This window comes from Orbicella franksi, chromosome 9 (genome assembly GCF_964199315.1).
Source record: "Orbicella franksi chromosome 9, jaOrbFran1.1, whole genome shotgun sequence".
Lineage (NCBI taxonomy): Eukaryota > Metazoa > Cnidaria > Anthozoa > Scleractinia > Merulinidae > Orbicella > Orbicella franksi.
In genome coordinates, this window is record NC_138153.1 from 25,376,914 (window position 1) to 25,402,174 (window position 25,261).

The 25,261-nt window shown below is 39.9% G+C and overlaps 2 protein-coding genes across 3 annotated transcripts in view; one reads left to right on the top strand and one right to left on the bottom strand.

The window, feature by feature from the left end:
• Positions 1-91: 91 nt before the first annotated feature.
• LOC145497200 (telomerase reverse transcriptase-like) lies at positions 92-12,190 on the bottom strand. Its single transcript, XM_081477010.1, has 6 exons — positions 10,001-12,190; positions 8,648-9,531; positions 7,565-7,779; positions 6,623-6,985; positions 5,725-5,937; positions 92-1,806 (listed from the first exon to the last, which is right to left on the bottom strand). Exons 1-6 carry the CDS (start codon positions 12,119-12,121, stop codon positions 1,490-1,492), a joined length of 4,113 nt encoding a protein of 1,370 aa, XP_081333136.1. The 5' UTR covers positions 12,122-12,190; the 3' UTR covers positions 92-1,489.
• The window catches only part of LOC145497201 (beta-mannosidase-like), a 32,027-nt gene continuing 18,935 nt past the window's right edge, over positions 12,170-25,261 (top strand). Inside the window, exons 1-9 of one of the 2 annotated variants that reach the window (XM_081477011.1) lie at positions 12,170-12,497; positions 15,404-15,717; positions 16,704-16,738; positions 18,052-18,119; positions 18,849-19,087; positions 19,395-19,497; positions 22,192-22,272; positions 23,057-23,198; positions 24,070-24,163. In XM_081477011.1, coding sequence (XP_081333137.1) covers positions 12,224-12,497; positions 15,404-15,717; positions 16,704-16,738; positions 18,052-18,119; positions 18,849-19,087; positions 19,395-19,497; positions 22,192-22,272; positions 23,057-23,198; positions 24,070-24,163 — 1,350 coding nt within the window. In that variant the 5' untranslated portion in view covers positions 12,170-12,223. The remainder of the gene's footprint in view (positions 12,498-15,403; positions 15,718-16,703; positions 16,739-18,051; positions 18,120-18,848; positions 19,088-19,394; positions 19,498-22,191; positions 22,273-23,056; positions 23,199-24,069; positions 24,164-25,261) is intronic. The other variant, XM_081477012.1, reaches the window with a different exon arrangement.

Consider the following 25,261-nt stretch of genomic DNA (forward strand, 5'->3'; position numbering starts at 1 on the left):
GCACAGAGGACAAAAATAACCCCAGGAATGCTCTTGGAATGCTCACCTAAGCAGATTAACTCAAAGCCTTAGATTTATTGCGGCGAGTCAATTTTCATTCGTGAAGATATCACGCAAACGAGTTTTGCTTCTTAAATTAGATTTAAAACCGTCAAACTACGCCTTATGTTGAAATTATCTCAGACGGTGAATGGCTGTTTTTTGATACGGGCGGTTAACTGAAATGGACGTTTCAAGAACCCAATCGTAAATTGGCGTATATTCGATCTCTCTTCACGAGTTCATTATCAGGGGTGAAGATATAATTAAGTTTGTAACTGGCTTACAACAAGATAATGGATGAGATAAATTAAGATCACGCAATTGAATCAGTATAGCTTTCAAGAGTTTCAAGGTGGCTGAGTTACTTTGTCAAGAAATAGAGATTGGGTTTCCCACAGAAGAGGGATCAACCAGCATACTTAATATATTTTTCTCTTGCATTCATGCAACCTAACTTTGTTGCCAGTTTGGAACTAAGCCATTTTAATTCCATTTGGTAATTTTTAGATTGCGGCTTAAGACAAAGAAGACGGAAAAAAATAAAACCTCGAAATACTCTTGAGTACCGGGTTGACATCACAAGACCTGACGATGCTTTTGTACAGCGAAAAAGAAGTAATTATCGTCAACAAAAGATCTGTACTTTTTTCAATGAGTTAGTGGCAAGCTTACACGGAAAGTGTTGACAATTCAGCTGCCTTTCGCAATTAACGACGAAAAAGGCGGGCCAAACTCAATTACTTTTAGCAAATTGTCTGCACTAAAATTGCTTGTAGAAATGTCAGTCAATATAAATCAATGTGCCAGGTAAACTGAGTGACATGAACAGCTGCTGCAGTTCCGACCGCCTGACTCAAGAGGAAACATATGACTTGTACAGCAGTACATTGAGCTTACAGTAACAATCAGGTAATAAATATTTTTAACTTCACAGCAATTTTGGGGAGGAAAGATCAAATTCAGTACTGATTTAGGAACAACAAACGGGCTTTTGATGACGTGCGCTGTTCACTGATATCTTGCTTATTGATTTTTTTTTTCATCATTTTGAGTAAGAAATCAACAGAAACGTCCAAAAAAGGAAATTGAAACCACACATGAATACTGAGTTAAGAGATTCGAAGAGTATTATGATTTTTCACGAAAAAAGTTCAATACCACACCACGTGATATTCTGATGGGTCCGATATAATAACACAAAGAATCTTTCCGAAAGTTTGTTGAGTGAGGGGTATGCAGAACATCCTTCTCTGGAGGATTTTTACAACGCACTGGCGGTCGTTGAACCAGACTGGCTGCATGTGTACACTGTTACGGAGACTCTTGGCGCCTTCTTGTCATCAGCACTTTGGTGAACACATTTGTGGTCAAACGTATCTGATGAACTCTTGGACAGTTTAAAGTGAGATGAAAGTGTCCCAATTGAGCACAAGGCTTGCATGTGCTTTCAATGGATGAGCTTAAAAACAGCGTGTTGTGAGGTATCTATATCAATGACTGCTTTGAAATCTTCTGCTGGCAAGCGTAGCTGCGACAAGCCCTTCCTGAGAAATTTCAGCAGTTCCCCATAGCGAGATTGCTTTTTACGCAGGCACGACTGGAACGCGTGAAAACAAAGCCACGTCACCTCGCGCTCGTCCAATGAAAACGTGACTTCACTGGGAGACATCTGGCGACACTTCCGAGAACTTGCTGAATGAAAATACTGCGCCAAATCAAGAATAACTCGGCAGAAAAATGGCGGGTTGTCCTTCGGTTGACCACCTGTGATTAAGATGAAAAGATAAGAAAAATAAAACATTGAACTTCACTTTCTTTCCAATACTGTAAACGTATCATATCAACTAACTCTTTTCTCATGAAAGACAGTAACAATCTGACAGATTTGAAAAACACCGCAACGATCTCAATATCTTAAGGAAAATTACAAAAAATATAATTTATATTTCAGACTATATATAGAAGCATTCAATCTAATTTACATATGTAACCACCAAAAGAACTTAATCGTTTCTTCATTTCGCAAGTCACTAGTCGAGAACAAACTTGCTATTCACACCGCCTTTCCTGTTTTAACGAGATAAAACGCGCATGGTTCGCTTCGCCAGAAATGATTTGTTTTCCTTGCGTTGGGCAACATATGGTGAAACAGAATTAAGAGAAATACTTTGATAAAACTCATAACAGTAACTAATGAGGCCAGCAAGGTGCCAACAGGATTGACGCATGCAAAAACACCGGGGAAAAAAAAAAAAAAAAAAACGGCGAAAATTTGATTCACAAAGAAACAATTTGGCGATTTTATTAGTTTAGAAGTTAGTTGTTCGAAGAGAGTTCAGTACGTCGATCAAATTGAAGGCCGCTCTTCTGGAACATTTGACTAATGGAGTAATTACAAGAGTTCTTTTATTAGGCTGTCAGGCTGACACAATATATATTACGGTGTTGTTTCTGCAAGTTGTAGCGACCCTTATAAAATGCAGGTATATTACAAAAAGAACTGAACTTGTATTGACGGGGAGTCAAGCAAAATAAATGAAATGGCGACATCCTTACATGGTAAAAACGGCTGTAAATATATTTTATCAAAAAGGGGAATGTTTTTGAATTTAAAAAACGCCCGGTAAAGAAGGAAATGAGAAAAAAAAATATGACCTACCCTAGTTAAACAACACGGTAAAAAAAATAATAATAAATAAAAAATAAAAAAATAACGAAGCATGCGAAATATTTTAATGCCAAAAAAAGTCAAAATTATTTTTTGTTGAAAAGGAACATAGTCTATTTTGCATTGCTCTGCTTCATTTTGTGATAAATAATAAATAACTTAGCAGAGAATAACTTTGCTTGGCAAACTAAAGTGCTATGTTAATTTAAGGTTCAATTATGAGTGGTTGACTAATGGAAGAATATACTGTTTTCTGTGCTCGCACAAAGATCCGTCTACAAAGACTGGATTTACTTCTACACATTGTAAATCACTGATGTTCGAATTGGGAAGGTCACTCAGAGCCCTGCAAAAAGATTGAGTTCGATTGTTTCATTTTGTAACAACTCCTTCTGTTCATGGAAAGGCGGTCGCAGATACTGTCGATCTCAGTGGAATCTTTTGGAACTCGGCTAGAATGCACATAGCGATCAAAGATTCGTACAACCTTTCAGGACTTCGATAAAAAAAAAAAAAAAAAAAAAAAATAGAGATTAAAAAATAATTGTCTGGAGATCCAGAGATACGGAAACTCGAACGGAAGCTGTTCAGAACAATGGGTGTGTTGTATGATCATAATTCTGAATTTTAATCCTTCAAACATTTTTAATTTGTGGTGATGTTTCTCGAATCTTCTGATAGCTAGCATATAGTCCAGTGTAACAAAATATTAGCAAGGTTCAGAAGGAAAAGCGAACGAAAGTCTTTCTCAGACAGGCAAGAGACGCCAATCTGTTGTTTTATCAGAGTTCAATATATTTTCAGTTTTATCTCATTTGTTGTATTTGTCGTAACACAGCCTTCAGTCGTTAGGCTTGTGATTAACAGACAATTCCAATTTGCAAACAGAGTAATAGCCATGCATAAACCTGATCCTTAATCACGTTTAGATTACAGTCTAACCTCACAAAGGCAGCATTATCATCATAAACACACACACACACAAAAAAAATATTAGACCTGGGAACATATTATACAGAAAAAAAAAAACACGTACAAGAACAAGAAATTCAGAGGTTAGAACCCATATGAACATGGCCGGTTACGATCCAAGTTGAGGCGAACGAGCTGTCAATTCGACGCTTGGCCTGCGATTTAGAACTAAATGTATTGCTAACAGATTAAACACAGGTTATACACTGTTGCTAAGGGACACTTTGTAATTTCTTATTATAAAAAATTAAATTTTTGAAATTCAAGTAACTGTCTCTTGAGACTAAACGAAAATAGAGAACCGTGTACTCCGAAAAGCAATAAAGGCGTGTAGTTTTAAATCGCTTCCTTTGATCAAGAAGAATATTCATATTCACTAGTTACTAACGAGTTATGGTAACTAATTTTTTCTGGACAAATATGTCGATTACTAAACACACCAAACAATGAAAACATACGCCATATACCATACGGCTTTCGTTGAAAATAATTACAATTTGGAGTTTTCCAGAAGTTCTTTACAAAATGGAAATTTGAATATTGCTTCAATTGGTAGAGTTCCCCTTTTCCGAGAAATTTCACATTAACACAAGTACACTTAGCGGCAAATTAAGTGTGCTTGATTGATTTTAAATATATTCGAACAATAAAAGGCCATTAAGGCCTCTACGGTTTCATCTATTACACTGCCATTCAAATGAAAGCTTCAGTTTTTTTTGATGGAAAACATATAAAGCCACATCAACATCAGACTTTTAATGAGTCACATCTGTCTTGCAAACTTCACTTAATATCCAGGCCAAGGATGTTGGTTTACAGGGCAAATACCATATGAACACAGATCTCAGTGTGACAAAAAACCTGAATTTTTGTACCGCTAGTGTAAACGGCTTATAAAGGGAACAGCGAGAATTTACACGCGAATACTGCTAAGCGAAGTAAACACCGCGTTTTGAGAACTTTAGCCGTGCCGGATTGAAGCGAGGTACGCAACGCGGTTCGTCAATACCTGGGAATGAAAGAGATATTGCGCTTTCAAAAAAGACAGCCAGAAATAATGATTTATTGGCAATTGATCGTCAAGCAGACAACAGGTGACGAGAATAAACCAAAAATTTCAAATAAAGGATGATATCCCTTTGGTGCAACACAGTATATTATTTTTGACAATCACTAACAAGAACTCATTTTATTTTTTCGACCTCGAGCTGTAGTCGGTACGGTTTAAGAATGCAGCTCTGTTTCATTGGTTGATATAAGACAAGCAACTGAACAAACTCGGCTGAAGTTTTCGGGAGAATTTTCATGTCAATTTTTTTATCCTTTCAATATTTGTTATGGCATCGGCACACCCCATTCACTGATCATAAACGCCTGCGATATGCTTTTTGATGTCTAGACAACTCCTTTCAATCTATAGTCTCAATAAAATATATATATATATATATATATATATATATAGAATGCAAAGAGTTTATTTGCTCCATGCAGCGCGGTCATTAAAAAACCATAATATGACACCACAAAATGGGAATCAATTTCCATCGACTGCGTTACTCAGCTAAGTTTCTCATGGGATTGTCATCCCCCAAAACGTGTCTTATTAACCTACCATGTAAAATGAATCAACACTTCTCTTTTATCATCTCTTCATTCTTATATTTGATCAAAGACAAATTTTACCGCTCACAAAGGCTAAACCACAAAATGCTCACAAATGCTAAACCACATTTTTGCTGATGCTCGTTGCAACTGTTTTATTTTTTTTTTCTTCAGCAAATGGCTTGCCTATATGAACTTGCCTAGTTCCTAGGCGTTGATATTTGCCTCGGTCAATCGTTTTCGGGTCACGTGGTCCGAGGCGAAAAGTGTACTCCCTGCCGTTCCTCTCGGATACGTCACCGAAATCAATTAACCTCGAAGTTTTGGAGAAAACTGTACAGGAACTAGGCAAGGGTTTACTGTTATAAAAAGGCGATTTTTACATCATCTTTACAGTATGCGCATCGCAAATAATCACCAGCTAAAAAAATAGAACCTACTCCGTGGCAACTCTTTGACGTAAGTGTGAAACTTGTACGCAGTCAAGAGGAACACTTGGTACACGTTGAGCAGGATTCTCTGACGTGTGTTCAGATACTGATCCAGTAGTAACGGATGGCACTTGGGGCGTACTGAGTATAGGAGCTTCCTTCTCAGGGCCTCACCAGGATGCGCATTTAAGGAGACCGTCAGGGTGTCTCTTAAGAGGAGCCCTTAGAGGAAACAAGCCACAAATAAGTGCCACTAATTTTCTGCCTAATATGAGTTAAATACAGGAATGTTAACTTAAAAACAGATATCAAACAGAGTAAGAAACCCTGAAAGGGCAACTTCCACACAGAGAATATTGGACAATTTTCGGTATTTTTTACTTCAAAGGCATTTTAATGCTGTGATTTTACGGATTGGATTCTTTGCGCAGTACCCTCCAGGCAACAAACCGGCTCATATAGCAGCTCTCGTAAGGTCTCACATGAATGGCTTGAAATCCTTTGACAGAGCAATAGAACAAACAACAGAAACAATGACCCCTAGCCCCAAAACAATATCAGCTGCTACAATGACGACAAATAGGATTGCAAGCTTACGAGAGCCGCTTCACTTCTGAACAAGCCTGTAGTGCATAATGGGAGATGCACCAAGCAAATACAAGTCTTTTTTAGAAGTTCGATTTATAGATGAAGCTGTTCGATTGTTTTAGGAAATACTTCATTTGAAGATCAGAATATGACGGCCTCTGGCCTTGTGCCAGACGTACCATGATGCACTGCAGGCGCGCGTCATAGAGCGAACTGGGCATTGCAATTCTTCGCACGGTCAATTGATCTTAGCAGCTTCCTTTACTTTGAAAGAGCAACAAAAGACATACACTAGTTTAATATAATTACTGAGACTCACCGGTATACCGAGACAAGTCTGGAGAAACTTCAAGTGTCACTGTATCCAATAGGAATCCGCACCAGGGAAATCTCTCACTCGCCCCAACACTCTTCACCTCCCGACCATCAGCCGCGACTACGTCATAGTTGGTCAGCGTTTTATCGTGGTTGATAAAACAACCATACTCGGGTATCCCGGCATGCATCACATTGAGGAATTTATCAGCCAAGCTCTTCCGAGGGGTGATCACGAGAAAGTCGTCTACCCATCTCAACAGGAGGGAGTCTGGATCCTCGGATACTTCCGATAGGTGGGTTCTCTCCATCTGACTGTAATAGTAGCCGCAAAGCATTGTGGATAAGACAGAGCCCTGTGCTATGCCTAAATGAATAAGAGGGTAAATGAGTAAAGTCCTTACAAGAACGCAAATCTCTACTCCACACTAGTTAGCTCAAACAGTCCATAGAACAGGTCCCGTTTAGGAAAATCTACATTGCAGTTCTCTAAAAGATTCTTGGTGTTATTAACCAAAAAAAGATAGCTCGAGCAGTTGCGAGTACTTCGAAAATTGTCACGTCAGAAAAGGACTTTTAGCTCACCTCATGTTACCGAGACATTTCGGCGACGAAAAACCTCGAAGCATGGGGCAGACAATTCGTGCTGATAGAAATACGCTATCGACTTGGAATTGTTCCCAATTTAATCTCTGATTATGTAAGGCTCCATGCCGCAAGAAGACTTATGTAACAGGAACATGTTGCAGCGATGAAATCGTGATCTATGAGTTTTGGGAACAATATCTGTTACATGTTACCGAGACGATCTCCAGTGCTTTCGTCCAATCACACGTTCGCTGACTTGATTGGCTATGTAAAATCTTGACGATTAGTTCAAAGAAAGTGTCGTTGTGTTGCAAACTAAAATTACGCGACAACTAAACATCTGCAATGTCTCACTTACCCCTCTCTTGTTGGTAAAAATTGTTTCCGATCTTGACGATGTTGTTAAAGATGTGTTCACCGAGTATGCTTACCAGCTTGTCGCGGTCTTCAGTCGCATACCACACATTATCCACAGCTATCACTTCCTTCAGCTTCCATGCGGTCACGAGGGAACGGAAGAAGTCTGGAAACGAACGACAGTCATCTGCAGTACTGACGTGTTTCAAAAACTCCCTACAAATTAAAGAACATGTTAAATTTTCGCGACTCTTCACTGAGCTACAATTATTTGAAACGTTTTTAGTTTTATTGTTAAAGCTTGCTTTTTCCACTTAGCACCCTTCGCAATAGCGTCATTTTCAGATGGTCTGAGGTCACTTGTTCTTAGTCCCTTCTCTCCTCTCAGAGGAGAGATTAAGAGCGAACCCATTGGTGAACACGTTATCATTTTCGTGACACAATAGGTTACCATTACAACAGTATGACCTGCTAAAACACCCTTAATTACAGCTTAAGGGGCTTATAATTCAAAAGCGGCGCGGTGAAATTTTTTTATATCATCAAATTCTAATAAGCATGATAGGACGCAACTTTTGGCAAAATTTAAAAAATTCTCTACATGGACTTCAGAGCCACCTTAAATTTTCAAAACTTTAAGGTTGCTCTTAAACCTATGTACAGATTTTTTTAAAAACTTTGCCAAACGTGGGCTGTAGGAGAGAACTCAAATATAAAATTGGTACGTACAACCCCGCCTTGGAATCTAATATAACTTTGAAAAATTCTGAAAGGCTAAGTGAAATCACGGGGAAACTGCCCCAAGCAATCGTACCTTATCCCTCAGTTTCTGCAGCATGAAGCGACTAGGAGAATTGCTACTCCCCCCTGGATGGCATGCTAATCCATGGCAGATAGTCCCCTCCCCTCCCCCAGCATTTTGTTAGATTGCACAAAACGTTTACCAATACCCATAAAAGACACAGACAAAGTGTTTTTCCCAAGAACCAGCTAGCGCTAGCACGTGGATCACTCAACCTGAAGTTGATACGCATCAGCCATTGGGCCATTGCGCCTCCTATATCACTTGTGATGTACTTCTTACCTGTGGACCTTTCCTGCCGACATGCGCAACAAAGAGAACCGTCGAATGAGGTACTCCTCTTCCTCTAGCACTTGCTTTATGATATCAAAAAGCTTCTGATGCAGGATGGACTCGTAGCAGTTCTTCACGTCCACGTGCACAAAGTACAGCGGCCTTCGCTCTAAACTTGTGCGTACGCGTGCCACAAACGGCTTCAGTGCTCTGTAAAGATCATCAGCTCCAAATAAGTTGGAACCCAGGTTCTTCGGGTTGCGCTGCCTCTCGAACTTGAGAACTTCAAACACATTCTGCAGTTTCCAGTTGACTGACTGCGGTTTCTGGGCGTTGATCGTTTCCTTGGACGTCGGGCAGTGTCGCATGTTAGTGATAGGGCGGACGGTGGAGCTCTTTGGTATAAACCTGAGCAGCGAGAAACCCAAAGAAGATGGCCTCCGAAGGAGTTCGTCCGCCTCTTTAGTCTTCAACGGTTTAAAGAACTCGCCACAAAACGTGTTCAGACCAAAGCGATGGATCTTCCTCCAGACTAGTTTTTTGTAATAAAACACTCTCTGGCGATGAGTGCCACTCTCGGTGACGTAAAAAAAGGTTTTAAGAATCACCATGAGGTACTTGGTAACAAACCACCAGATAAACTGAGCAAGCAGCTGCTGCTGTTTCAGGGAATCAGAGAGTGGAATGTGCTTCTTCACGCTTCCTTTGTCTTTCAGCCATTCGCAGCTAGAAACCTTGATCCCTGCCATCACCTGGCCCAGGGTAAATGTTTCTGCTCGATGGAGACGGATGAATTTGGCAAGATTCCGAAGAAACGTCGCTTTGTTTTCTGAGGATCCCCACAATTCTTTGGGAACAACTTTGTGGCAGATACATTGCAGAAAGCGCACAACCTGTAGCAGAAGAATCATTAGATTAGTTTTTAGGTAAGGCTAGAAGGTAACCTGCTCCCTGCGAAAGCTTAAACTCAGAAGAAGTTCACTTCATACAATGTAGGTAGTTAAGCAGCTAAACAGTCAGTAGAAAATTATAGAACTAACCGCAACAAGTTGAAATTTATCGGGTCAACACTAATTTGCTTGCGCACTGCGACTCAATTGTCCTAGTCGGTTGCAGTTGCACGCTAGGTTTCACTGACCAGTCTAACAAATTATCGTTTTGGGAAATACCCTTCTGAGCGCACAAAAAGCTTTAGTTATTCAGAAATAACACCGTCCACTAGAAAATCCTCGAAGACAAAGTTCCCTCCTGAAAAGCTTTTCCTAGTTTACCAAAAACGCTCATAGTCTCCTCGCTAAATTAATATTACGCGTTCTGTCATTCTAGCCTAGCTTACTTTACATCTGCTGATGGTACACTCACTTGATCATGTTTGGTGTAATTGTTAACAGCATGGCGATATGCCAGCGCGTCAACTTCCACGCGTTTCTTTTCGCGACGCACGAATTTGGTAGACTTTGTGCCAGCCTTCCAAGATCGCTTGTGGTACATCATCTTGACGTTGAAAGGGATTCTTTGCAAGATTCTCCTCTTTTTGCTCTTCTTGTCTCTCTTCTGCACGTTGTAATAACAATGGTGTCTCAACAGAGTTCTAAACGGACACTTCTTATGCCTTGCCAGGAATTTCAGCAGAAGTGGTTGTATTTTCTTAAGCTTCTTTGGCAAACGTAATGGCTTTCGCTTCTGTGCGATGGGCGTTGCTGTTCTAAATACATCATGGTTGGTTAAGGCTGTAGTCGCGTTCTTAGCAGTTTGATCATCTCTTTTTTCGCTGCCTATTATCCCACTACTGTGTCCACTGGTAGTCAAACAGCTTCCTTGCAAAAAGATTTGCTGGGAGAGTTTGCGCGCTCCAGCCATACTTACAGGTGATGTTTGCATAACATGTTTCTTAGGAAACCTTTGGGAAAGGTTTGATGAGTAAAACAAACTTGCACGTGGCAGGGAAACTTCGTTCAAACGGATACCCTTCCTATTCTTCTTCGAAGCTGGGCGATCACTCTGCTGTCTGTTATTCTGTTTTGCTTGCTTGTCGCTTCGAACCCCGCGAGGATGCCTTTTAGAGTTAGTTTGTCCTGGTTTGGGTAGAAACTTTAACAGATAATCCCACGGTTTTCGTCTAACCTGATCTTTGTTTTTCCTTCCAGCGCCCTTGGAAGAGGATTTCTTTCTTTTTAAAGTTCCCACGCTTCTTTCTACTGACATCACACTTGATTCTTTCTCCTCATTTCGGTGTAAATAATTTTCGACCTCATCACGACATTCTTGATCAACCGCATTCTCTTCTATGTTGTCTCGAAAGAGAGAAGTGGAAACATCATCATGGAGGGGAAATTCGATGACATTCTTTGCTGAATCGACATCACTATTCCGGACGCAAGGGTGGGTAGATTCCTGAGTAGACTTTCCACTACTTTCATCTGAAAACAACAATGGGGAAGCTTCAGTGGCAAGTTTCTCCACTGAACCACACTCTGGAGACTTATCTACATAATCGGGGGCATTGCAAGGCATCCTTGCTTCCTTAGCTCGAGGTTGTTCATCACTGTCATAACTTTCAAGCTTACGTTTCTGTTTGTTTTGAGGGAAATCTACACACGCATCAAGGCCATGACTGCCTCCATCCATTTCAGCAGGATCTGCTAATACTGCGGGAGGATTTGGCCTAGCTGCGACCACATCACTGTCACGAACAGACTCCACATCATGTCCGCGGGTTTCATCCTCTTTATCGGGCACGTCCGGCAAATCTTCCTTTTCTTTCTGGCTCTGCGAGGAATTCTCGCGATATCTCCTTGCACGCTTACCGCCTCGTCTTGTTTTCCTCTTTAAAACAGTACTTACGCCATTTCCACCGCCGGCCGACTGTGTTACCACTGGCTTGTTGTGGAGTTGAGGAGTGGTGTCTGTTGTTGACAAAGGACTTAGACGACTAATGGGATAACCAGCCACTTGGAAATAACACTTTGCGTTAACCTTCACAAACATAGACACATTCTGAAGCAAATGTATCATTAAGTCGTCTCCGACGCGCTCATGGAGCATTTGCCACGCTCTCGTCGTTCTCAAATAACTCACGATCGTGTTAGGATAGCTGTTCTGGATTCCAATAGTCCCAGCCACCGTTCCTTTCTTTCCATACCCATTCAAAGACTCGAAGCCAAACGCTAGCACGTTTGCTTTGTTCGTTCGGCAGACGAGCTCAATTACTCTGTTGATGATCTCCTTCAAAGTAAACCACTGTGTCTGTGTTGGGTTAAATGACTGTGTAGCTGACTCATCACTATCGCCTGCCACTATTGTTGATTTGAGGAGAACGCGATATTCCACGGGATCGCTATCTTGAATGAGGCGTAGGGCTTTTCTGTGCTTGACTTTGCGAAGATAGCGAAGCAGTGTAAAGTGTTTGGCGTAAAATGATTCGATAACCTGACGACTTTTGCAAAACTGACTTCGTTTCTCCTTCGCTCGTTTCGTCGCCATTTGCAATCAGTGTATTTCCCGCAGTTTTTTGCCCCCGATGATTGAAACCGCTGACTGTAATGCGGACAGGCTTATGTTGTTGATGAGATCATCACATTCAAGATGGCGGTCAAGAATAATGTTTTGGTCCTTCTTCTAAACATTGTCGCCTCTTGTTTTACTCTGATACGTTGTGACGTTGTCGAAGTGAATCTTGGAGGCACCTGGATTGTTACAAACGCAAATAAGAGCATCTCTGTGCCCGGAAATGTTCCCGGAAATGTCCACACAGCGCTGTACAAGAATGGAACTATCAAGGATCCTTACTTCCGGTTTAATGATGTCAACTATCGATGGATAGCTTATGACAACTGGACATACACAAGGTCTTTGGAAGGTGTGAAAATATTTATCTCATTCGTTGTTATTTGTTTTGCGAGGGAGTCGATAACAGATATAATTACCTGACAAAGTAAGTGTATATGTTGTAGGTGAGAATGAAAGTCAGGTTAAAATGATTTTAACCCAGTTTGATTCTCAATTTCCTTTGTCTTCTAGCCCTAATTATTCATGATCCATGAATAATTAGGGTAAAGAGACAAAGGAATTTCATTTTAACCTGAATTTCATTTTGACCTGCAACATATTTGTTTAATGCTTTTGACAAGCAGTTTGTATATTCTTTTCTGAACCGGTCAAGATTATTCTCTTTATGCTAATTTCCTCTCCCTCCTGTAAAACTGCCACAGTCATGCATGCTTAACAGGGGTCAACAGGTGGCTAGTACCTTGGGGTTGCAGAATCAATGGGGCATGCCCACAAAATGTTGTAATTTGACAATTGCAACCTAATTGAAAACTTATGAGCCAGAATGCTGATAATGCCATAAGGTAGAAATTACAATGGGTTGCTAACCACCGAATCCATTCCATCTTTATCCACGCCTGCTTAATTAGATCAGTCAGTGTAAAATGACTGGAGACTGCAGACTGTAGACCATGGTTAGAATACAGACTGGGGGTAAAATGCAGACTGCAGACTTTTTAACTGAATTGTGTTACCATTTCCATCATTGAGAGCTAGATTTAACACTAAACAGATTTACCAGAGTGTTATTAAGGCTAACCTGAGTGATATACAGGCCAACCAGAGTGATATTTAAATTAGCAAGTGCACTATTCAGGCTGCAGACTTTCACTCAGATTAGTCTGAACAACCCTGTTTACAGTTAGCTCTTGATAATGGAAATAACACAATGCATAATTAATATTAAATAAATATAGATTTAGCCAAGCCTAAAAGCAAAGTTACTGATTACAATAGGTTTATCTGACTTGAGCCTACGATCCAATTGAAAACCAGTGCCTGGACAGCGGTCAACTTAAAAAAAAAACCTGACCTCAATGAGCTCTAAACTTGAGGCCGTGATATGATTACTGTCATATGATACTGGCCAGTGGATACCTTGTTTTGATAGGTGTTAACTGACTATAACATGGATGTCCAATATCAACAATGTACGCTGTAAACCAAGGCTGCATGTCTCGGTCAACCTATTTGTCAAAGTATGGCTGCCATGTTGCACAACTTTTTTGTCGTTGTCATTGTGCCTCCACGAGCAATACCGCTGGCCATGATAATCAATTCATGGGTTTCCTTTCTTTCCTATATGAGTATGGGGCTCCACTTGGTGGCTCTTTGGGTTGCTGAGGCTCTGCTAAAAAGTCTATTATAGTCTCAGTCTGCATTTCAACTCTGATCTGCAGTCTGCATTGTACCCTCAGTCTGTATTTTATCCCCCCGTCTGCAATCTGTAGTGTGCAGTCCACAGTCTCCTTTTCACACTGACTGTAATTAGATTGTTAAATCAGTATTTATTATTTGTGTTTGCATTTAAGACTGTCACCAAAGGATGCCACCTGCAACTGTCCTTTACCAACAACAACAACAACAACAACAAAAACAAAAACCTTTATTAACATGTCTGGGATATTTAGCATTGCTGCTAATTGGGGACACACACAAAAAAGAAATTATCAATGTAAACAATAAATAAGTATCTATTAAAAAAAGTTAATAAGTAAATATTAAAATATTAATAAGTAAATATGAAAGTCAGGTCAGGATAAACATAAGGGACAGTTTTCACAATTATCCCCAAGCAAAGATGCTATGTCTCTTCTTCTTATAGTTGATATGAAGGAATGTAAGGTACAGTATCACTGTTCTTTTCGTCTCTTGAAAGTCTTGACTGCAAGTATGGACCCATGTATCTTATAGAGTGTTTCCCGTATCTTACAGTCTGAAATCTTGGTATCTTAAAATCATTTTCATTCCGAAGTTGGTATATTGTTCTATTTTCTTCAAACATATTCTGTATGTAGATTGGTGTCAGTTTATGTTTAACTTTGTACATTAGTATTGCCAAATCTTGTAACCTTAGGTTGTATAGAGTCGTTAGTCCAGCTTTCTTAAGTAGTTCATCATATGTAGCAGATTTGTCCTTGAAAACAATGCGAAGAACACGCTCTTGAATCCTTTCAAGTTTCCTTCTATCTGATTTTGTACAAAAGTTCCAGACCTGATGACAGTAAGTTAAAGTTGGTAAAATTGTATATTTATATAGATGAAGTTTCGTGTTTGTAGACAATAAATTCTTTAAACGTGACAAGACTCCAACCTTCTTACTTGCATTTTTACAGATCTCTTGTATGTGTGGTCTAAAATAACTTGCCTCAATTAACTCCAAACCTGCCCTGCCTTTTCTTGCTTCACTGCTCTTCTCCTTGTCCACTTTGGTTAGTGCCTTGCTCCTTTAGTTTCAGGAGATCCATCCTCTGAATGCTAGCCTTGATTACTTTTGCTTGCCAGCCATGTCATTCTCAAGATACATGATATTTCACTTCTGACACCATTGGTACCTTGACTTCTTGTATTGGTGTTAGTAACTAAAAGGATTTTCTTACAAGGTCAATATGCTAGCCCCATGCACAATCCCCAGCCTGGTGGACCAGGATGCTGTCTTGTCTTGCCCCTATCCTGCAGACCAATCCAGTATAGTAGGACCTGCTGGGAGCACATCCATGGCTCATGCCAGCATAGCTCTTGGGGGTTATAAGAGTACAAGCCTGCCCACTACAATATTGCATAGCACCAGAAGAGGAGATAGTTACACGTCTCTTAATCTAGCTGTTTACGAACTATCATTGTTTTATGTAGCTAAATTATCTTTTCTATACTGTATGTACTAACTTCCAAAAGATGACAATCACTTGTATTTTATTGCACTGTACTTTCTCACAGTTTCTAAAGATATCACATCAAAAAGACAGATCCTCCTGGTTTTTGAAGGACTGGATACAGTTGCTGCAATTCTGGTGAATGGCATCCAAGTTGGCAAGTCAAAAAACATGTTCCACAGATATATCTTCAATGTTAAGGGGGCTCTCAAGACTGGTTCGAACACTATTAAAGTACGCTTCACCTCAGCAGTGTTGTATGCTAAAGGACAGGCTAAAAAGTCTCCATACCGTGTACCCCCACAGTGTCCAGTTTGTGTACAACGTGGAGAGTGTCATGGCAATTTTATCAGAAAAGAGCAATGCTCCTTTAGTTGGGTGAGTGGCAAGATCTTATTTCTTAGTCCTAACAGCAGGTAATGTTTCACTTGATGTGGATTTTAAACAAAAAGGGAGGGTGGAGGGAGAATATTTTCCTTTTGTAAGAGCTGTTGGAATCTTTGTCTGCACTACCATCTCTTGCATCTAAGTGTGAACATATGACACCGAAACATGCTCTAATTGGGTTTAGCAGACCCTGGAGCAGACGTTCATGCTAAAAGTTCAGCACACAAAATGGCAGAAAGATTGAACATTGAAGACTTCTTCAGAGAAATTGATCCTGACCTGTGGTTTTACTTCTAGTATAACCATGAAATATTGGTGGGCGTAAGACTTTCAGCCCTAAAGTTGGGGTTATAGTCTGCTAACCATCAAATGTTTGATGACCAATTATGCCACATTTGACATCCAATAAGAGCATGTTTCAGTGTCATGTGTTCATGCTTAGATGTAAGCGACTGAGTGTAAAACATTGTCTTTCTTTCTAGGTATAGATCGAACACATGTGGAAGTTGGGGGCAAAACAAAATGTTGTGGAAACACAAGTCTCTAGGCGATTGTGTTTCTACAGCTTTTCTGAGCTCTCAGACTACTCTCAGATGTTTGTAAATTTGTGCCACCGTCATGGTTTACTTATAAGGCCCTCCAATGTTGGCAGCTGTTGTTTTTGTTTTTGCTGTCCTTCTCATTTTATGTTACTTCAAAACTCTCCTACTTCATTGAGGTCTTCAAAGTAAGCTCTTCTTGCTCACAATCTCCCTCTGACTGTATTACACTGTAGCTTGGCACCCTAAGGGCTGACAATAAATAAAGTGGCTTTGAAATAGATTTAAATAGCATGCCTTGAAGGGTTGAATTTTACCTCAGAGCATGTAATTATTGGTAGTTAAAGAAACAAGTACTCCGCAGTGTCTTAAGAAGCTCTTGCAATTGGTAAGATTAAAACAACCCTTGTCTCATGTCTATTTTACTTTCTTTTGTAGGACTGGGGACCAGCCTTTGTTCCACAGGGGATTTGGTATGTTTTTAAACTTCATTATTAATCCTGACCTGCTGATTCAAATAACAAATAATGTTGAAATTTTTGTCTAGTCAAAGTGAAGTGCTTAAAACTGATGTAACATTTCAGTGTAAAGCACATCTTGCTCTAAATTAGATTTTTTTAAATAATAGTTACCCATTAGTCATATTAACTAGTTTGTTATAATAAACATGTTTCTATGTTAATATTTAACAATTAGACTCGAGCTTGAGATTTCTATCGGTTGATAGTTGACGAGGGCCCAGCCTGAGTCAACTGTGTTGCATAGAAATCGAGAGCGAATAATCTAATTGTTTTAGTATAAATCTTTCAGTTGTTCAAAACTTTGTCTAAATCTTCTTCACAGACACTTTGAAAATGCCAAGAAGGGGCCTTCATTTTGTTAACAAAGGGCACACTGCTACGCTACTCATTATCTATCACAATAGTGAGTAGTGTAGCCAATCAGAGAACAGCTTTTGTGATAGAACGCTAGTAGATTTATAGTAATGTGTGATATTCATAATCTGCTCTTTTCTTAACTAGACCAAAATTTATAAGGTTAAAACATTTCAAACATAAGGTAAATATTTTTTACTATTAAAACTCTTAGCATCTCTGGTTAGGCTGTATTTCCAGTCACTTTGTTAGTCCATGTTCCTTGTCTCACACTGTGGGTGTGACATTATCCATGGACAAGTGATGTGGACCAGTGATCCAGCCATTCAAGGAGGATGAGAACTGGGATAATGTGTACTAAAGGCATCCATGGTTGAGTGTCGATCGATACTCTCCTTGGACACTTGATCGATACTCAATTGACACTCCATTGACACCATTGACACTTGATTGACACTTGATTGATATCTTGGTCTACAGTTGGTCAGGAGTCAACTAAGTTTTGATTGATACATATGAGTGGGTTGACAGTTGGCTGCCTATTGACTAGCTGTTATCATCTGGTGTCGATTACATGTCCACCAAGTATTGATCGGGATGTCGATCGAGTATCGATCAAGATGTCAATCAAGGGTATCAATCAAGAGTGTCGATTGACACTTGACTGCGGGTTCCTTTAGTACACACATGATCTGAGAACTGAACTCTCAAGGCTACTGGAAATTGAACCTAATTAAAACTGCAGTCTGAAATCCAGCACCTGAATGGTGTTTCTTGTGACTTTGTGTTCCGTGTGTGCTAGCTAGCTGTCACAGAGACTAAGCTGCGTTGTTTTTCAATACATTTACACCCTTAAATGCTACATATGTCAGATGATCTTCACATTAGTTATTAATTTGTTTAATCTACAGGCGGAATGTTTTGCTGCAGGCTTATGACTCAGCTGTTATAAGGGACATTACAGTAACACCAACTAAAGGTTCTTTCACCGTATATCTTAACTTTGAATTTTGCAATGTTGTTTACTTTAATGTTTAACCTCAGATTGCACTGCATACCCTTACAATAGTTATTGTTTCAAATAATTTTGAAAATAATTGGAAGGGACATGGTTTATCATGGTTTATCATATTGCAAGAAATTATGAGGTTCCTTTACCTGATCTTGTGAAGGCGTGGTGGCCTCATGGTAAGTGCACTCGCCTCTGGATAGAGTGGGCCGGGTTTGAGTCCTAGCCAGGGACACTGTGTTTTGTTCTTGGGCAAGACACTTCACTCTCACAGTCCTTCTCTCCACTCAGGTGTACAAATATCCAGGAGTACAAATGGGTACCACCAAATTTAATGCTGAGGGGTTAAGCCCTGTGATGGACTAGCATCCCATCCAAGGGGGAGTAGAAATACTCTTAGTCACTTTGTGCTACAGAAACCGGGATAAGTTCCAGCCTGATTGGCCACTTGGCTCATATGCAGACGTAACCTTAACCTGGTCATGTCTCTTTTGTAAATATGGTTACCCATGCACTGTTTTCATTTTAGATAATTTTCTCAATGTTACACTGCAACTTGTACCTAGCAAGGGAATGAGTTTCAGACAATTTCAATGTCAATTAACCTGCAGAGCCCCGTATTTGAAGGAATGGGAATCAACTTAAAGTTTAAATGGTGATACATATTTAATTAAAACATTCTGACTTGCTCTCTTTCAGGTTCCGTGAATGTTACATGGCAGTTATTAGTAACGACGTTTATTGATGCAGCTGAAGATGGCGTGACTGGTACACTCCTTCTCAGCCTTCCTCAGATGTCACGTTCTCAGAAACTTCCCATTAAACTGTCACAAGGTTTACAGAAAGTTTCTTTACCAGTCATGTCTTTTACAGAGAAAGATTGTATAAAACCTTGGTGGCCTCAAGGTTATGGAAAACCTAATTTATACACTGTTAAGGTAATAATCACATCAACAACATAATTTGTAAAAGCAGGATGTCTGTTCTTATGTTTACTTAAAATGACATTTTTTAAACATAGTGTGTTACCTAGGGTCATTGTCTTGAGTTGTCTCTCCACCCAGGTGTATATTTTAAATGGGTACCGGCAAATTTCATGCCAGGAGGTAACCCTGGACTAGCATCTCATCCAGGAAGGAGTGCAATACTCCTCTTAATTTCATGCTACAGAAACTGGGACAAGCTCTGGCCTGATGGGCCACTAGGTTATAATGCAGCCTTAACCTCTTTTTTCCATATCAACAGGTGGTGTTCGTGAGCTTCTCTGGTAAGGAACAGTCAAGTGTTAGCCGTAACATGGGCTTCAGAAAAGTCAATCTTGTACAGGAGCATATAAAGGATGCTCCAGGTTAGTTGAACATTGGTTGATAGGTGTGTTTAGATGAGAGTATGTAAACACGTTTGTGATGTTTTAGATTTGCATGTATTTTTGAGAATTATTTTATAAAAGCAATAGAGCACTTTTTCTGTGGTTACATAGCCTCATCTAAACACTCACAGGGCTGGGGGAATTCTTGAAAGTTATGCAAACCCAAGACGTAGTCAAGGATTTGCATAACTGGCTTGAATTCTCTCAGCCCTCCTCGTGCTTGGATGAGGCTATGTAAACAGGGAAAAAGTGCCCTATTGCTTAAATATATACACATCTGGTAAAAAGGGTTAAGTCATCATTGCAGCGAAGTGTCCCATAGTGTCAGAGCTTGTCTCTAAGAGTATTATTTTCTAATCTCTCCTACATGGGAGGCTGGTCCATCCCTCAGCATTAAATTTTTCATTAACCATTGCACTTCTTGGTGGAGGGAGGCACTGTGATAGTAAAGTATCTTGCCCAAGAACAGAGTGCTGTACACCCTGCCAGGTATGGTTGGCGAAATGGTGCAAAATTCACAAAGTTTATATTCATTCACATTTAATGTTGTTATTACTATTCACGAATATATTTATTCACATTCAACAACTAAATTTATATTCAAGAAATATATTAATTCACATTTAATGACGTATTTCGTATTCATGAATATATTTACTCACATTTACGGGATGTATTCATTCACATTCAACGGTATATATTCATTCACATTCATGATCGAAATATTGGTTCAACACGGTGCAATATTCATTCAACATTTTCTGCGCACCGCCTTCGCGCATCATTAGGTCCCAGCTCACGCTCTATAATTTCTGAACGCAATATGGCGGACGAAGGAAGCCTTATTATATGAACGGGTAGAACAAAGACCCAAGACCCCAAACACAAATGTTACATTGGCAGGAGCTTTCGATCTCCTACAAGAGTGCGAACGGGAATGGAACACCGCGGAAGTAGGATTGAGAGAGAACATCCAAATAAGATTCGAGTGTAGCTCTCCAGCAATTACTACCTTTTGTCAGTATCATTGCGCAGTACTGAATGAAATAGTGGGAAATATATGTCTTTTGCATGGAGAATGGATACGACATGACTCATTAAACTGCACAAACTTTGCAGTGTATTCTGTGACCAGCCCAAAGGTCTTCTTAACTCGATTTCAATATCGGAGGTAGTTCTTGGGGAGCGGGGATGGCGCAGTGGTGAGAGCCCTCGCCTACCACCAGTTTGACCCGGGGATGAGTTTGTTGTTGGTTCTCGCCGTGCTCCGAGGGTTTTCCTCTGGGTTCTCCAGTTTTCCTCCCCCCACAAAAAAACAGCATCTCCAAATACCAATTCGACCAGGATAAGAGGGTCTGAATGAAAACCCGCTCTTCCTCTCTAAATAATTTATTTCTAATTTTTATTTTTCCTTCTGCAACAAAGATTGTTGGGTTTCACGTGGACAAAAATAGTTCAAATGCTTCTTGAAACGTCGTATTGTGGAGTATGGGCTTCTCGTTGATTTCGGATGAGCAACTAGACAATCTCGTAGAACGTTTCATGATGAGTGATCAGTCAACGGGATGAGAGAGGGAGAGTATTGGCCACGTTGACCCTGGAGACTCTAGAATCAGCTGGGCTGTCGTAAGACACGCTCACATTTTCACCCCTATGGTCACTTCGCACCCTTGATGGCCACTAAAACCTTTGCGTCGCTGAGGGGTGCAAATCTAGGACAATGCTACAGTTCTGTTATTAGTAGAACATTTAAACAAACAAAAAAAAAACAATAACGCTAGTATAGTTTTTTTACATTGTTTTAGGAGTACCTTTTTAAAGATTAAAGATTAAAGATTAAAGGAAAATCATCAATACCCCCGTGCATGACAGTAACCAGGCTATGGTGTCCGTCAATATGCCACAAACTATTTGGAGCAGCCACAGAATACGCTCTCCTAGAAATTATGACAGCCTAGCGGATTCTAGAGTTTCCAGGGTCAACGCGGTCAGTACTCTCCCTGATTCCTTCCCGTTGAACTCTGAGACCTATAATGATCGAAGATGTCCGGTCACCAAGGAATACCCGAACAAAGTCCCATGATCACTCATAAAACGTTGTACGAGATTATCTACTTGCTCATCCGAAATCATCGAGCAGTCTGTTATCTCATCTAGCCCATGTAATGTTTATGTTCAGTTGTGTATGTTTGGGGTCTTTTGTCTTTGTTCTACCCCTTCATATAATAGGCCTTCCTTTGTTCAGAATAGAGCGGGAGCTGGGACCTAATGGTGCGCGAAGGCGGTGCGCAGAAAATGTTGAATGAATATTGCACCGTGTTGAACCAATATTTTGATCGTGAATGTGAATGAATATATACCGTTGAATGTGAATGAATACATCCCGTAAATGTGAGTAAATATATTCGTGAATACGAAATACGTCGTTAAATGTGAATTAATATATTTCTTGAATATAAATTTAGTTGTTGAATGTGAATGAATATATTCGTGAATAATAATAACAACATTAAATGTGAATGAATATAAACTTTGTGAATTTTGCACCATTTCGCCAACCGTAGCCAGGGCATGTCAAGAGCACCCACTCTCCCAGTTTTTCTCACGTTATTTTAATTATGTAGTTCCTAGTTCCTATGCACTTCTGGGTTATTGTAACCATTATTAATATAGCTTCTGTTTCAGGACGGGGATTTCACTTTGAGATCAATGATTTACCAATGTTTCTAAAAGGAGCTAACTGGATTCCAGCAGGTACACATGAATCAAATTTAAAATAACAGGTAGCAATGTATGCAAATGGCTACAGCTTCCTAACTTTCTGCAAAAGACCCTCTGTACTTATTGCGTGCCTACAATTTTTGGTAAGGAATAGACTGTTCTTGATATCTTAAATTATTCAGCTTTTCAGCTAGCCCTACAGGACACAAACAAAGGAAATTGAGTGGGCATGTTTCTTTCTCTTCTTTGTGCCTCTGGAGTTCACTATCAAGCTGAAATTTAATGTATTGAAATTCGCCTATTGTTAGAACTGATGTACAATTTCGTCAAACACGATAAGCTTGAGGCAACTGTGCGACATGAATTTTTTCATGTAAATCAGCCCTGTGAAGTTGTAGTTTTTATTTATATGGGAGAATTTGTGTTGAAGTTACTGATTAATCAAATAATTTTAGAAATTTGTTTTTGTGAGGTAACAAGTACTCTGTTAAAGGGACACAGTCAGCTGGCGCACATGCACACTAGATACCATTTCATAGCTAATTTCCACATCACAGAGACACGATCCATACTGCCTTTAACCAAATATGATGAAATAATATCATAGGATGAGCAAAAGCACACTCAAAAACAGGTTTTTCAGTAAACGACTGAAAATCAAGCAAAACACTGCGAAGATTGAAGCGGATTTCTAGATGAACTCAACGAGTATCTTTGATTTCTGGTTGAGGTGAACTCTTTTCAAAGTAGTCCAGGTCAGCGTGGTCTCAAAGCTAACTGTGTCCCTTTGAAAGGTTGCATTTTGTTTTTTTCCCAGATGCCTTTGAGGACCGTGTAACCAGCTCGGTTCTCAGGAATCTACTGCAGTCTGCTGCTGATGCAAACATGAATGTCTTGAGGAACTGGGGAGGAGGGATCTATCAACATGATGAGTTCTACAGCATAGCAGATGAATTAGGGTATAGTTAACAAATTGACATCAGTTTTTTATGCGTCTGTCCTGTTATTGATCATGAATTTTGTCATAACATTGTCAAAGTAGCTGTGGATCCACAAGGTGATAGCCGAGCAGATACACAGACTACTTTGACAATATTATGACAAAATTCATTGTCAATAACAAGACACATGCATAAAAAACTGAGATCAATTTGTTTTTTACGATAAATAAATATTCAAATTGTCCGCTCTCGCTTGTTGACGCATCGCATTAATTGTAAATTCATGTGTCTGTCCCCTTATTGACAATGAAAATTAGCCAATGAGCGCGCAACGATTTGTGCACTTATTGTAAAATAGAAGAGTGAAAATGTGTGCTTCAATAAAACAAGGAGACAAGCCAAATAGTCATTTACAAGGTCAAGTGTGCTTACGAGCCAAGTGGCCCATCAGGTCGGCACTTATCCCGGTTTCTGTAGCATGAAGCGACTAGGAGTATTTCTACTCCCCCCTGGATGGGATGCTAGTCCATCGCAGGGTTAACCCCAGCGTTAAATTCGCCGGTACCCATTTATACACCCGGGTGGAGAGAGGCACTGTGAGAGTAAAGTGTCTTGCCCAAGAACACAACACAGTGTCCTTGGCCAGGGCTCCAACCCGGACCGCTCGCTCTGGAGCCGAGCGCACTAACCATAAGCCACCACGCTTGTCCTTAAAGAAACAATTAATTCTTTTATCCGTTCATTAACAAAAAGCAGCCAAGTTTACCAAGATTGGCATTAGTACTATACGTTCTCACTGGTTTCCATTTACAGCCTGCCTTTCCCAAATGATCTCCACGACTCATGATTTTGTGGAAAAATGACAAACATATCAATATTTGCTCTGTAGATTACTTGTGTGGGAGGAGTTCATGTTTGCTTGCGCCATGTACCCAGCAGATCAGGAATTCTTGAACTCAGTCAAAGAAGAAGTGCGATATCAGGTAAAATTAACAAATTGACGCCAGTTTTTCATGCGTCTGTCCTGTCGTTGATCATGAATTTCGTCACAACATTGTCAAAGCAGCTGGCATGTGGATCCACGAGGGGATAGCCGAGTGGATCCGCAGACTATTTTGACAATGTTATGACGAAATTCATTATCAATAACAGGAGAGACGCATGAAAAACTAACTTCAATTAGTTTTTTACGACAACAAATTGTCAAATTGTCTGCTCTCGTTCATTGACGCCTCACATAAATTATAAATTCATGTGTCTGTCCGCTTTAGTATTGACAATGAAAATTAGCCAGTGAGCACGCGAGAATTTCTGTAACTATCGTAAAAGAGATTAATCAATACAGCTTGGCTTTCATAATACACACACTGAATTAATACCCGTTCCTCAACGCATGATTAAATAGGCCAGTTCCGAGTTGCCTCGTAGTCTAGAGCGACATTCACAATCCCCCCTTATTCTGATAATTCAGGTTTTCGTTATTTCATGTGTACATAGTAGAATATTTAACCTTTTACACTGTATATTCTAATTTGAAACACCTTTGTTTCTCCTTACAAAACCCCACAAGTTTATTGCTTAAATTTCTTCTTGTTTAAATGACGGTTTATTCATTTATTGTATATGATACCAGTCAACAAATCGACCTCTTTTTTCACGATTTCCACTCGCATTCCTTTGGTAAAGTTCACATGCGAGTCAATTGCCCCATCAGGTCGGAGCTTATCCCGGTTTCTGTAGCATGAAGTGAATAGGAATATTTCAACTCCCCCCTGAATGGGATGCTAGTCCATCGCAGAGTTACCCGTCAGCATATTTGCCGGGTTTTTTTATACACCTGGGTGGAGAGAGGCACTGTGAGAGTAAAGTGTCTTGCCCAAGAACACAACGCGATGTCTCCGACCTCTAGGACCTCTATGTAAACCACTTTTAGTGATGGAGCTTCCTAATAAAAGATTGTTACTACTACTACCACGGCTCGAATCCGGACTGCTTGATCCGGAGACGAGCGCACTAACCATGAGGTCAATGCACCTCCCGTAGCAATGATTTATTTTGCCAGCCGAATTTTTATTATTTAT

Coding starts and splice junctions, on each gene's coding strand:
- LOC145497200 (XM_081477010.1), bottom strand. CDS start 12,121: ATGGCGACGAAACGAGCGAAGGAGAAACGAAGTCAGTTTTGCAAAAGT. Junction 9,532..10,000: donor ATTACACCAAACATGATCAA/GTGAGTGTACCA, acceptor CTTCTGCTACAG/GTTGTGCGCTTTCTGCAATG. Junction 5,938..6,622: donor AGACTTGTCTCGGTATACCG/GTGAGTCTCAGT, acceptor GTTTCCTCTAAG/GGCTCCTCTTAAGAGACACC.